The sequence below is a fragment of the Rhincodon typus genome, chromosome 17 (assembly GCF_021869965.1).
Source record: "Rhincodon typus isolate 14 chromosome 17, sRhiTyp1.1, whole genome shotgun sequence".
NCBI classification, from domain to species: Eukaryota; Metazoa; Chordata; class Chondrichthyes; order Orectolobiformes; family Rhincodontidae; genus Rhincodon; species Rhincodon typus.
Genome location: NC_063348.1, coordinates 23,236,310 through 23,248,877, shown reverse-complemented (window position 1 = coordinate 23,248,877; position 12,568 = coordinate 23,236,310). Strand labels below are relative to the sequence as shown.

Here is a 12,568-nt window from a genome sequence, read left to right as displayed (position 1 = left end):
GGCAGCAGAGAGAGTGGGGCCGGTGAGGGGGCAGCAGTGAGAGTGGGGCTGGTGAGGGGGCAGCAGAGAGAGTGGGGCTGGTGAGGGGGCAGCAGAGAGAGTGGGGCTGGTGAAGGGGCAGCACAGAGAGTGGGGCTGGTGAGGGGGCAGCAGAGAGAGTGGGGCCAGTGAGGGGGCAGCAGAGAGAGTGGGGCTGGTGAGGGGGCAGCGGTGAGGGCGGGCCGGTGAGGGGGCAGCAGTCAGAGGCAGCCTAGTGATTGGAGTGGAGCCTGCACCATTGTGGAGGTGGGACTTGGGTCTCTGAGATCTGGACTTTTCTTTTTTTTCTTACTTACCTTTTGGCTCTGTTAAAGTCTTGTTTTTGTGAGCAAGTGGGTGCCAGTGAATGGTGACATTATGGACTTTTCGCTGTGCTTATGTATTCCTATACTTTGTACATGTGACAAATAGATAAGTAAATTTAATATTGAATAGCATGTAGGCTTGATGGGCTGAATGGCCTATTCCCATTATAATGTCCAACATACCTTGTGTTGTCAGCAAATTTGGCAACTGTATCTTTCGTCCCTTCATCTAAACACTTACATAAACATTGTAAACATTTGAGGTTCCAGCTACAATCCTATTGACCCACCTCCCCCTCTCACTGCAAGTTCTTCTCCAGCTCTGATGTCCTGATGTCCCAAACCCTGACACCAGGCCGGTAATACCGCCAACTGGACCCATGCACATTTACCGCAGACAATGGTATCATTTCCTCACACTGTGCTGTCACCTACTACCTCTGCATTCATTCTTACTTCTCCCTCTTGAATGGCTTCTTGTACCACACAGCCATGTTCAGTTAGCTCATCCACCCTGCAGCCCTAATTCTCATCCAGGCAAGCACAAATATCCCTTTTGAAATCTGTACTGACTATATTTAAATATTCATTTTTTTAATCTAGATATTTGGTAATTCAATTTCTAATTAGAGACAGAGAGACAGATGTAAGATTTCCCAGAACAGATGTTGATCTAACTGACCCCTTTAAACCATTTTGATGGGGGTACTGTTGAATCCTATCAAAGTTAGAGTGGAAGACTTTGGAATTTCCAGGTTTGAAATACCTTTACAATGCAATTCCTAAAACCATGTTATGGATCCTTGTGGTGAGGTCTCACAGTGAACAAATCATCAGTGGAAGTTGAAGCTTGGTACTTACAGTTGCCATGTCTATTGAGGCTGTAGCTTCATCCATGATCAGTACACTACTCTTGCGTACAAAAGCTCTCGCCAAACAAAACAGTTGACGCTGACCCAAGCTGAAATTTTCTCCTCCTTCAGTAACTATAGCATCTACCATTCACAAGTGAAAAGGAAAAAAAATAGGAAACTTGGTAACCATTCTTGTGACTGTTAACTTTTATCTAAACTTTCCTATGACGCACAATAAGACCAAGAGGTTCCTGTTTCTGGTACAATGTGAAAAAGGCATATGTGATTAGTTTTTCCCCTTACTCTGTCGAAACATATTTCTAATTACTACTATCTTGTTTATTGTTTCAGAAGTTAAATTAGTTTGAAGGACCAAATATAAAGCAATTCTGGTACTTACTGTCAGGCTTTATATTTGGTCCTTCAAACAAGTGCCAGAATGTGTCTACCAATGACCTGCTGGGCTGATTGGGAGGCCATTTAATTCAAATAATGGATGAAGAGACCTGCAACATCCTTGATGAACCTCAGGAACCTGACACAGAACATTAGCTGAAAAATGTGACTCATTGTTTTCGCCAAGATCTGGGAGTGTTGGTAAGGTCTGGTGGGAGGGGGCTAGTGCTAGGTTCTATAAGATGGAAACTGGCTAACAAGTCCTCACCTTTAGGCACACCCTTGCATATGTGACTGACCGTGGTTAAGGCAGATGGCCACTCTGAACTATTTCATCCTCAGCAAAGCTACACAAATCTTCTTGGGGGAAGGTGAGAGTATAAAATGCCTGTGGCTCTTCCTGATGCCAAATCCCTCAGTTAGCAAGTGCCTGTGAATGAGCCTAAACTACCAAAGGACCCCATTAACAGCCGTGCTTAAAGAAATTCAACATGAAATATTAGTAAACCTTCAACAAATTGGAAAAATTAAATTAAAAATGGTCTGGAATCTTCACTTAAAAAATGTCACCTGCACTAGTGCCACAGGTTTGATTGACAGGCCATTAGCATGACTCAAAAAAATAGCTATCTGTTATTCATGTTTCAGTAGGCTCCCTTGTTTGGAACTTTAATGGTTTATTTTGACGGCTGAGCCAATTATAAATGCATGGTTGTGTCTCAAAGGTCAAAATAATACTTTCTTCAGCAGGGGTCTGTGTATTATATTAATAGTTTTAAGACGTTATTAATGTTATAACTGAACAGTACTTTGCTTTTACAACTGAATGACCGGATGAGGAGATTGCCAGAGGATATAGCAGAATATAGATAGGCTGGAGACTTCGGTGGAGAAATAGCAGATGAAATTTAATCTGGTGAAGTATCTTGGAAGGTTTAATGCAGAAGGGATTTATACAGTAAATGGCAAGACCATTAGAAGCATTAACATACACAGGGATGTAGGTGTATGGGTCTACAAGTCCCTGTAAGTGACATCACATGTGGATAAGTTTGTCAAGAAGGCATATGGCATCCTTCATCAGTCAGGGCACTGAGTATAAAAATCTGCAAGTCATGTTGCAGTTGTGTAGAACTTTAGTGAGGCCACTTCTAGAATATTGGATACAGTTCTGACCACAAAAAAATGTGGTGGCTTTGAAGAGGGTCTAGAAAAGGATGTTGCCTGGTTTGGAGGGTATAAGCAATGAGGAGGCATTGAACAAACTCAATTTGTTTTCACATGAACATCAGAGGCCAAGGGGCGACTTGATAAAAGTTTACAAAATTATGAGAGGCATAGTTGGTTAGTTGGTTAGTTGGACTTTTTTCCCAGTGTAGAAATGTCAACCATTTAGGGACATAGTTTTAATGCAAAAGGGAGAAATTTTAAAGGAGATGTGAGAGGTAAGTTTTCTTTTACACAGAGGGTGATAAGTGCCTGGAATGTGCTCCCAGAGGAGGTGGTGGAAGCAGATGAAATAGCAATGTTTGAGAGGCATCTTGACAGATACGTGAATATGCAGTGAATAGAGGGATATGGACCGCATAGAGGCAAAAGGATTTTAGTTTAGAAAGGCAAGGGGTGGTGCAGGCTTCATGGGCTGAAAGGCCTGTTACTGTGCTGTAATGTTCTTTGTGATCACATAAGGAGATTTAAAACTTTCGTATTGGGCTTGGAGCTTTTTTTCTCAGGATGGTGGTTGTGCGTTTGAAAAATAGGTCTTTTAGAGTTAGGTTTTCTAACCAGCGTGCCTTGGCATCCACACTTCTCCAACACTGCCTGAAGGGCTGGAAAATGCAAACCCTCTCACCCATGTATCCAGAAGGTGAAAACGTGGAGGTACGGGCAGAGATGAGAAATTCTTGTTTTCTGATCTTAACATAAAAATTCAACACAGTGAAGCAAGTATTTTTAGATTTGTTCCTGAAAAGGGAAATTATTTGTCCCTTATCTATTGGAAGTAGAAAAATGGTCAAAGATAGCTAAATAAATCTTCTCTGATTTAATCATATTTAGATTCCAATAAACCATAAAGGCAGATGCAATAAACATTTACTTTTCCTCTCTCACTCTTCACTTTTAAATATCTCTCCCTTATTCTGAACTAAATATAAATACATGAAAATAGTTTCCTTTAATCCAAAACAACTACATCTAATTTTGAAATCATCTGGAAAAACACATTCATAATTATTGTTATAACCAATTATTCAGTCTTCATGGAGGTGAAATTCACTTGTGCTGTAGCCTAAAATGAATGAAACAACAGCCTTTTTTCCACTACTTCAAATTTTCTTTTTAATGCCTTCATTGGAAAAGAAAATCATGCAGACTGTGAAATGGTTTGCCAATTTGCTAGTGGTCATTTTGCAATACCCATCAAAATGAATTTCACTCAATTTTCTCTCTTCTTGTTACATGCCGTCTTACTTTCTCTCATACAATCCCTGTCCCACTGAGATTTCTCTCTCAATCGCATACACTGCTTTTATCCAAATTTTTCTTTCCCACAAATACACCTAAAGTTGGATAATTGCTTGCACCTTCAGACTTTAAGCCAGCAGAATTTTAGTTTTGTATCAAAATATAAACTTAAGACCCATGCTAAAATGTCTTGCCCATCATCAAGTTTATGATAGAGACACAATGAAGAAAATAAAGACATTGATAAAAATATTCAGACATGTAAACTCAACAGAGAGGCTTAACAATACTATTTTGAAAGATTTTTAAAAATGAATAAAACCTGTATTTAATCTTAAATTTGTAGATTGTTACAAAGTTTGTGTACAGTGAATTGAAACATGTAAAACCTATTCATCAAGTTACACCCTTGAAGAAACATAAAAAACAAAGGAGAATAGCAGAAATTATTTATTCTCAAGCTTGTTGAGGATTAGCTATCATAAAAGCATACACTTCGTTGGTGGCTTCCCTGTGTAACTGTTGCATAGAATTAAATTGCCTATGTTACCTAAGCCTCCTGGTAATGCCTTCACCACATGTTTGAGCTGAGCGATCTCCAGGGACTCCCACAACACACCGTCTGTGCATTTTTTTTCTGGATCCAAATTAAATCTACAAAAGGAAATTTCGATTCAAACACAAATGACAAAATCTTATTCTTGTCTTACAAAATCCTGGTCAACAATCTGCTAACCGGTCATTCCCAAACTTGCTGGTCAATATACTTTCAATGAAATAATAAGTTGTTTTAATGTTTATATATTCCTTAAAAATAGCAGTTTCATTTCATTTGATAGTTTATAAACAAGTCACTATTTAACATCATTGCAGTCAGGGATCAAAATAAAGTCGTATTTTGAATGTTATAGTTATTTGTATTCGGTTTTGGATTACAATGAATTCTTAGATAAATTCAAAAAGGGATGTTTTAATATGAGAAGTTCCATTCACAAGTATGAAGATAAGTTCCATTGTTAATTCTGTTTATTCCTTCTTAACGTGGAGACTAATACTCAGACTTTTGAGCTGAATAAAACTTTTGGTTTGAAATTAGAAACACCAAGGTCAAAAAAATGGCAATGCATGATGTAATGTCAAATGTAACTATCATCGTCAGCATGAAGATATTCATAGCTTGATCCTGATCTGTTAATTGACAGTGAAAGCTGGATGAAATGATCAAACGTACATCTTGCCATTAAAGTAATCTCCCGAATTACCATACTTACTTTCTCTCTCTCTCTGTGTATATGTGTATAATGATCTGTGCTACGAATTGGAATAGGGAAAAGCCTAGATTAAACACTTCTGTAAGGAGCTTGACTGATCATCAAGAAGCACCACTTTGTCTCAATCCCTATTTTAAAAAATGTCAAGTTCCAAATTATTCCGATTAGCAAGAAATAAAACCGATCACTCAGAAAATCTTCTGTACTTTGAATCTAATGCTGTTCAGTGTGCCCTCTGCATTGCGGGGGTCTGCCTATAAATATGTTGACTGCACTGTGATTATGTTTTCAAGCAGTGTTGTGTGCAGGAGAACTTTTATAGCTTTCCCATCAAGTAAACTATCATAGGGAATGCACTGAAAAGTAATCAAACAGATTACATCTAAATATGAGGCACTAATTAAAGTGTGATGCTAGAGATTACTCTAGTTGAGATTTTCTGCAATCTTCACGATAGACAATGATTTTCACTAATGGGACAGCACAAGCTTATTTGTGCAAGCACAAATTTTATAGAATTTAAGCTGGTTACATTACAGGATGACTAATTGTGCGATGGCCTTTGCTGAATTATATGTAGTAGATCCAGATGGCCTTACGGTTGATACTTACCGAATTGAACCACTGAATAGCACAGGATCTTGAAGAATGATGGAAAGTCTGGACCGTAAAGTGTTTAGTGGCAATTTGGAAATATCAATTCCGTCAATAATTATCTTCCCTGTGCAGAAAAACAAACATAACTCAGAAGAGATACTTTTAAGCTATGCTTCGATAAAAGCTTTCATGGCATTTGATAAATATTAGATTCTAAATGGCAAGTAAATAGTTCATGGTCAATATATTTATATGTAAAAATATGTCTTTTTAAGAAAAGAAAGACTTGCATTTATATAGTACTTTCACTACTGGGCGTTCTGAAGAACTTTACAGCCAACCCGCTACTTTTTCTGAAATTTTGTCACTGTTGTGGAATCATGGTAGCAAATTTGTACACAGTAAGCTTCCGCAAACTATATTGTGACAATGACTATATAATCTGTTTCTTGATTGCCAATTGAGGAATAAACATTGGGCAAGGTATCAGGCATAACTCCCCTGTTTTTTGAAATAATGCATGGGATCTTTTATATCCATCCTGGAAGGCAGATGGGGTCTCTGTTTATCATCATCCAAAAGGTGACAATTTCTACACTTCAGCACCTCCTTAGTGCTGTACTGGAGTATCAATCCAGATTTCGCGCTCAGGTTCTGAAGTGAGACATGAATCACAACATTCTGACACAAAAATGAGATAGCTACCAGTTGAGGCACAACTGACACTAACAATAAGTAAACTCCAGACAAATTGAATATGATAATCTTATTTTCAGTAGAATTCAAATGAACATTCAGCTGTTTACATCATTATTCTCAAGTGTCTATTTTGTTTAAATTAACTGGATATCAACAAAATACAAAAATATTGCACTTTGAAAAGCACCACTGTTCTGAAATATTGACAAAAAGGCCAAGGAGAAAAAGAGCCTATGATAATGTGCTATGATGAATGCACTTCCTTATAATGTTACTGAGCATTATGATAAGGTTTTCAACTAAATATATACAGTGTCACCTCAGCCTCAGCAGTGGTCCAAAGCTTTTAATTATTACACAAAAGAAGTAGTTATAGTTGTGCAATGGTTGGGGCTGAGGTGGGGAGGAAGATACATCTGTGTTATGTCCCATTTCTTAATTTTGAATACTGTGCGGTTAACTGAATACCTTTTCTTAGCTATTAAATCACAAGTTGGGCATGTTCATCACACATTCCCAGAATAAATAACTGGTGATAAAAGGAAAATTTAAAACTTTTATAACTACAGGTACTTAGTGACAGTAGTATTTTTATCATATGTAAAGGAAAGCTAGACTATTTGTGTGTAATAAAGTATGTCTAATTACTGTGAACATCAACCTCCCATTTCCTTTGAATGCAGGGGGAGAATCAGCGAAAATAAACACATGGCAATCCATCAATTTGGCTTGGTCTGGCAAAGGAAACTTTGCTCATTTGAAGTCCACAGCCAGACAGAAACAAAAAATGAGCAGACAAAGTGATTCAGTCCTCTAATTTGTACTTTTGTTTGCAAAAAAGGATATAACAATAATTTTCTGTGTTTAGTTTCAGTCTGTAAAATAAAACAGCCTAGGGATTGGTAGTTAACATAAGCTTACTGAGGTGCCTACTGAAAAACTAGATAAATGGACTTGAAAATGTGTGCAAGATTCAAAATACCCATTGAAAAGCACGGTGAAAGTTGGGAAACTGAAAATAAAAGATTGCCGGAAATACTCAAGCTCGTTATGGCAGCAGTTGTGGAGAGAAGTAGAGTTAATGTTTCAGCTGGCAAAAGGTCACAGACATAATACCCAGTTTGGACCAAATGGGAGTCCAATTCTTACTCTCTAGTTATGCTACCACATTGGTAGACATTGGGATTTCTGGGCACATACCTGCATGTAATACACTTGGATTACCCACAGGAGTGATCAGTAAAGGGGTCAGTACAACAAAGTGTCTGCCAAGTTAAAAGAGAAATGAAACATATCTAACATTTTACACACATCATATCCATAGCATATCTTTGATGGCTGGCAAAATAGACTGGCTGCTATGTATTTGGCAGGTCAGTTTTTGTGATTGCAAGTTTACTTTGATACTTTGCTGGGCAGTGCCACCAGCATCACAGTGTTTCAGAACTATGTGTAGCCAGCCAAGGCATTTAAAAGTACCAATATCTGTAGCTTAGGTTCAAGCCAGGATTCATTGCAAGGCAATTATCAGTAGGCTCAAAAAACTGAATGACAAAATATACAAAACAAAGACAGATTAAAACATTTTACCTTCAAACATATCTACCATCCTGAAAAAGGCTAAAGAAAAGGAGGACTTGCCACTACCAGTTCGTCCGCAGATTCCAACCTGTGTAATAAATAGATTCTAATATTGAATCTCATAATATTATGCATATTAAACCTTCAGAGATGCATACTAAAGACATGTTGCACTAACAAATATTATATTTATTAAAATCAAGTTGTGATTTACATATAACAGTCTGATTTTTGTGTTAAAAATGGTGAGGCTAGCTTTATATTCAATTGTTTTTCTTTCTGATTCTTTTATACACTGTACATCTCTTAATCTCCTTTGCCTTTTCATCTGTTTTTGTTTTCTGTACTTCGCGTTGCAATGAATTAAGCATTCATACTTATACTTGATGATTTAGACTTCTGGGTCAGTGAATATTCTTCAGTTTGATTGATTGAAGAAATGTACTGTTGCTTGATTTGCTCCTGTGCACCACCGATCTCTTGGAAATAATCTCTAGGAACCATAAGTTGTTGCTTAAAAGCACACAACAAGTTTGTCAACAATTGTGATCACAATGAATGTGAACATTTTTGCTTTACCTCTGGCCATAAAATCCAGGCCTGAGTGCTGTCTTGTTATAAGATTCTCATGATATGAATTACTGTCATGTTGGATAACAAACCAGCTGTTTTGCACCATCAAAATTACATAAACATAAGTGGCATGAATGACTTGACCTTTCTATTTTTAACTGGTGCTATTAATTGATAGAGATATATTGGCCAGGACACCTGATTAATTTCCCTGCTCTTTGTTAAAATGTACTAAAATGCATAGACAGCTGGAGGCCTCAGTACTATTTCCCATCCAAAGGACAGCTGCTCTGATAATTCAGCATTCCTTATATTGGAATGTATATCTAAATTATGAGATCCAGTTACAGCACGAACTCAGAAGTGCAACCTTCATACTGAGAAGCACAGTTCCAAGGAGTGATCTAAGCTGCCATTTACTCAGGGCAAGGTCAGAAGATGAAAGGGCAGCACTCCAAAAGCTTGAAATTTCAAATAAACCTGATGGACTATAAGCCAATGTTTTGTGATTTCTGACCTTGCCCACTCCCCGTCCAACGCTGGCACCTCCACTTCATTTATTCAGTAAATCAATAATCTTGCAGATACTTATTTGTCAAAATGTTACAGTTAAAAACTACTTTAATCTATTTTCAATTAATCTACCCTTTCCCCCTCAACCATTATACATTCTGATTTGATTTTGTACCGATGCATGGCTGTAAGGTACTTAATATTTCAATTTTTGGTTCCATATCAGCAATCAGGGATTAAACAATATTGTCTCCAACTGGCTTCATTGGAAAATAACTGACTTTCCTAACAAAAAGGAACAAAAATATCTGAATCCTTTCTCTTAAAATATATTTTCTTCTATCTCCAAAAATATGCTTTTGGTTGACGATATTCTGCCCTGCATCTATGACACTCGTGCAATAAGGCATGTTCAAATACATGCTACAGCTTGGATGACAGAGATGCAGTGTCTGTGTGGAGTCTAGTCTTACTGTTGGAATTGGTGCATAATAGGCCATTGAAAAACACAACAATATTTCAGATGAACCAGATATTTTGAGCAAGTGGAGAGCCCAAAGTATAAGGTACACAATCTGCTTTTATTCCAGCACAAATACCATGGCATTAACATTGTACTAAATGGGTAGTGCTTTAAAACAAAATCTACTTAATAGCTTTGTCCTCATAACATAAGCTGTTTTGTAATGTAATGGAGGAACATTACTCTAAAGCTAGTTATAAACACACATGAGCATGGCTGGAGTTACTTTCCTATTAAATTTCCCCTTATTCTTGCAGTATTAAATCCACACTCAATGCTATCACTAAAATAAGGAATGTGCTATGCGCAGAATGTAAACTCAACTGTTCTACTCCTAACTAATTTGTAGCACAATGTTCGCCTTCCCTCCAGCTCACAGAGGCACCATTTCCAATTCATGCCATGGATTAATTGCCAGTGTAAGGATTGCATTTTCCAACCCCATGCTAATGGTACAAACCTTTCTTCAGGAGAACAAACAGCTTCTATACCACTGACAACAAGGTGCAGGGCTGGATGAACACAGCAGGCCAAGCAGCATCTATACCACTCTTGGCCAATGCTCAACATGGTGCTGCACGATTTTAATTATTATTCAATATTTGGAAGGCCAATTTAAAGGAGTATTTCATCTGTCTCCAGCTGACCGCTTCAGATTTGCCAAGGACAGGGTGCGAACCTACCTTCTGTCCTGGGCTGATGTGGGCATTCACATTCTTTAGCACTGGTTTTAGGCTGCTGTCATAACGGACGCTGAGATTCTGAATTTTAATTTCACCCTCATCTGGCCAGTTTGGAGGAATCTGGGAAGGTGCTATAGGAGAGTAATCAGGGTGAGAAAAAAAAAAGCTATGTTAAATGTTTCCTTCATTAATTGGCAGCTTGGTTATATTTAGATTTCCTATTAAATGAATGCTCACAAAGAAGTCCCTCATAGTTTTCCGTTTCAATTTTAAGAAGACTGTTTACTCTTTGCACGGCACCCAGTTGTACTTCCATATCAGCTAGATTGCGTACCATCCAGTTCAAGTAGTTTGAAATCTGGAGAGAGACAGCAATAAAAGAAACAATTGACCATATGCCATTGGCAGCATCCAACCATGCTAATTACAGTCAATATGAAAAGACAAAACATAATGCACTACTGATCTTCCACATAAACAAATGTAATGATACATAAATCATAAATTTATAGAAAAAAAGTGACCTCTGGCCCCAATTTCGTTAATGCTGAACATTTTCTCTGCCTTGACTTTAAATCTAAAATAAACCCCCAGGCAACTATTGATGGTAAATTTACCCTTGCAGCTGTAAAGACCAAATCTATTTAATTTTCTTCATTTTGGATTGTGGGCCAAAATGGGAAAAGGATTGTGGAGGGAATTTCTGTAACTTCTGAAAAAAAAACAAAAATTACTAGTTCTGATTGTGAGCTATGTTTACACTGTTGCCTTGTGTAAGCAGATGGGGAAAACGTCTAAGATGCCACGGCACTATAGGTGTGTGTACAGAGCAAGCTGTGCTCAGAGAAAGATTGCTGATTGGTTTGTGTAATCAGGTTCTGTTGTGGAGGCAAGGAGTCATCAACATGTCAACGACTCTCTGAATGGCTCATGGACAGGTTACACAGAGCATGGGTACAATACAAGAACAGAGATCTCAAGATTACAACAATAGTCTTAGGGTATATTTTCTGAGGGCGTTTTAAGACATAAATAATTTATTGGATTTCATTCACTAATTTATCAAGAGTTTCCTTCTGTATGCAAGTATTCCATTCACACCCATATTTAAACTGCGTCTCAACTATTCAAATATACATTGGGTTCTGCATCTTTGTGATATTAGAATAAGTTAACTAAAACAAAACTGAGGTATTGATGTTCAAATGTTATTTAAATATCTGCTAATTTCAGCAGTTAGACATGCAACAATCGATGAAATACTCTTACCATAAGTGCATAGGTAAGTCCCAGACCCACAAGTCCTGATGTTAGTCCGTAATACAATGAGTTGGTGATAGAAGCCACTGCTGCAATAAGAACTACACAGGCTCCAATATACTCCTGAGAAATCATAAGAAACATCATTCCAGACATATAACCTTAGTGCTTAAGCAAAACAAAAATGAACGAGTAAGCATGGATGGACAGTAACACAGAGCTTGAGAAGAATTATAAGAAAAAGTACTGAACGGAATGCAGGCAGCATTTAATGCTATGATGCAAAAATCTAACGTGATCAACATTTAATTTTTCATGGGATAATGCACTGAGCAGTTTGTAGCTATTGATAAGGGAGGCTCAGCAAGGATATTTGCCGAGATAGTAGGAACTGCAGATGCTGGAGAATCTGAGATAACAAGGTGTAGAGCTGAATGAACACAGCAGGCCAAGCAGCATCAGAAGAGCAGGAAGGCTGACGTTTTGGGCCTAGACCCTTCTTCAGAAATGGGGGAGGGGAAGGGGGTTCTGAAATAAATAGGGAGAGAGGGGGAGGCGGATAGAAGATGGATAGAGGAGAAGATAGGTGGAGAAGAGACAGACAGGTCAAAGGGGTGGGGATGGAGCCAGTAAAGGTGAGTGTAGGTGGGGAGGTGGGGAGGAGATAGGTCAGTCCAGGGAGGACGGACAGGTCAAGGGGGTGGGATGAGGTTAGTAGGTAGGAGATGGAGGTGGGGCTTGAAGTGGGAGGAGGGGATTGGGGGAGGAAGGACAGGTTAGGGAGGCGGGGACGAGCTGGGCTGGTTTT

At 38.2% G+C, this 12,568-nt stretch overlaps 1 protein-coding gene across 1 annotated transcript in view; it reads right to left on the bottom strand.

The window, feature by feature from the left end:
* The window catches only part of abcc8 (ATP-binding cassette, sub-family C (CFTR/MRP), member 8), a 202,470-nt gene that overhangs the window by 17,986 nt on the left and 171,916 nt on the right, over positions 1-12,568 (bottom strand). The window contains exons 31-37 of the mRNA XM_048606980.1: positions 11,770-11,883; positions 10,738-10,858; positions 10,501-10,631; positions 8,218-8,296; positions 5,944-6,052; positions 4,611-4,714; positions 1,206-1,339 (exon numbers count right to left, since the gene is read on the bottom strand). Of these exons, the coding sequence (XP_048462937.1) occupies positions 1,206-1,339; positions 4,611-4,714; positions 5,944-6,052; positions 8,218-8,296; positions 10,501-10,631; positions 10,738-10,858; positions 11,770-11,883 (792 nt within the window). The remainder of the gene's footprint in view (positions 1-1,205; positions 1,340-4,610; positions 4,715-5,943; positions 6,053-8,217; positions 8,297-10,500; positions 10,632-10,737; positions 10,859-11,769; positions 11,884-12,568) is intronic.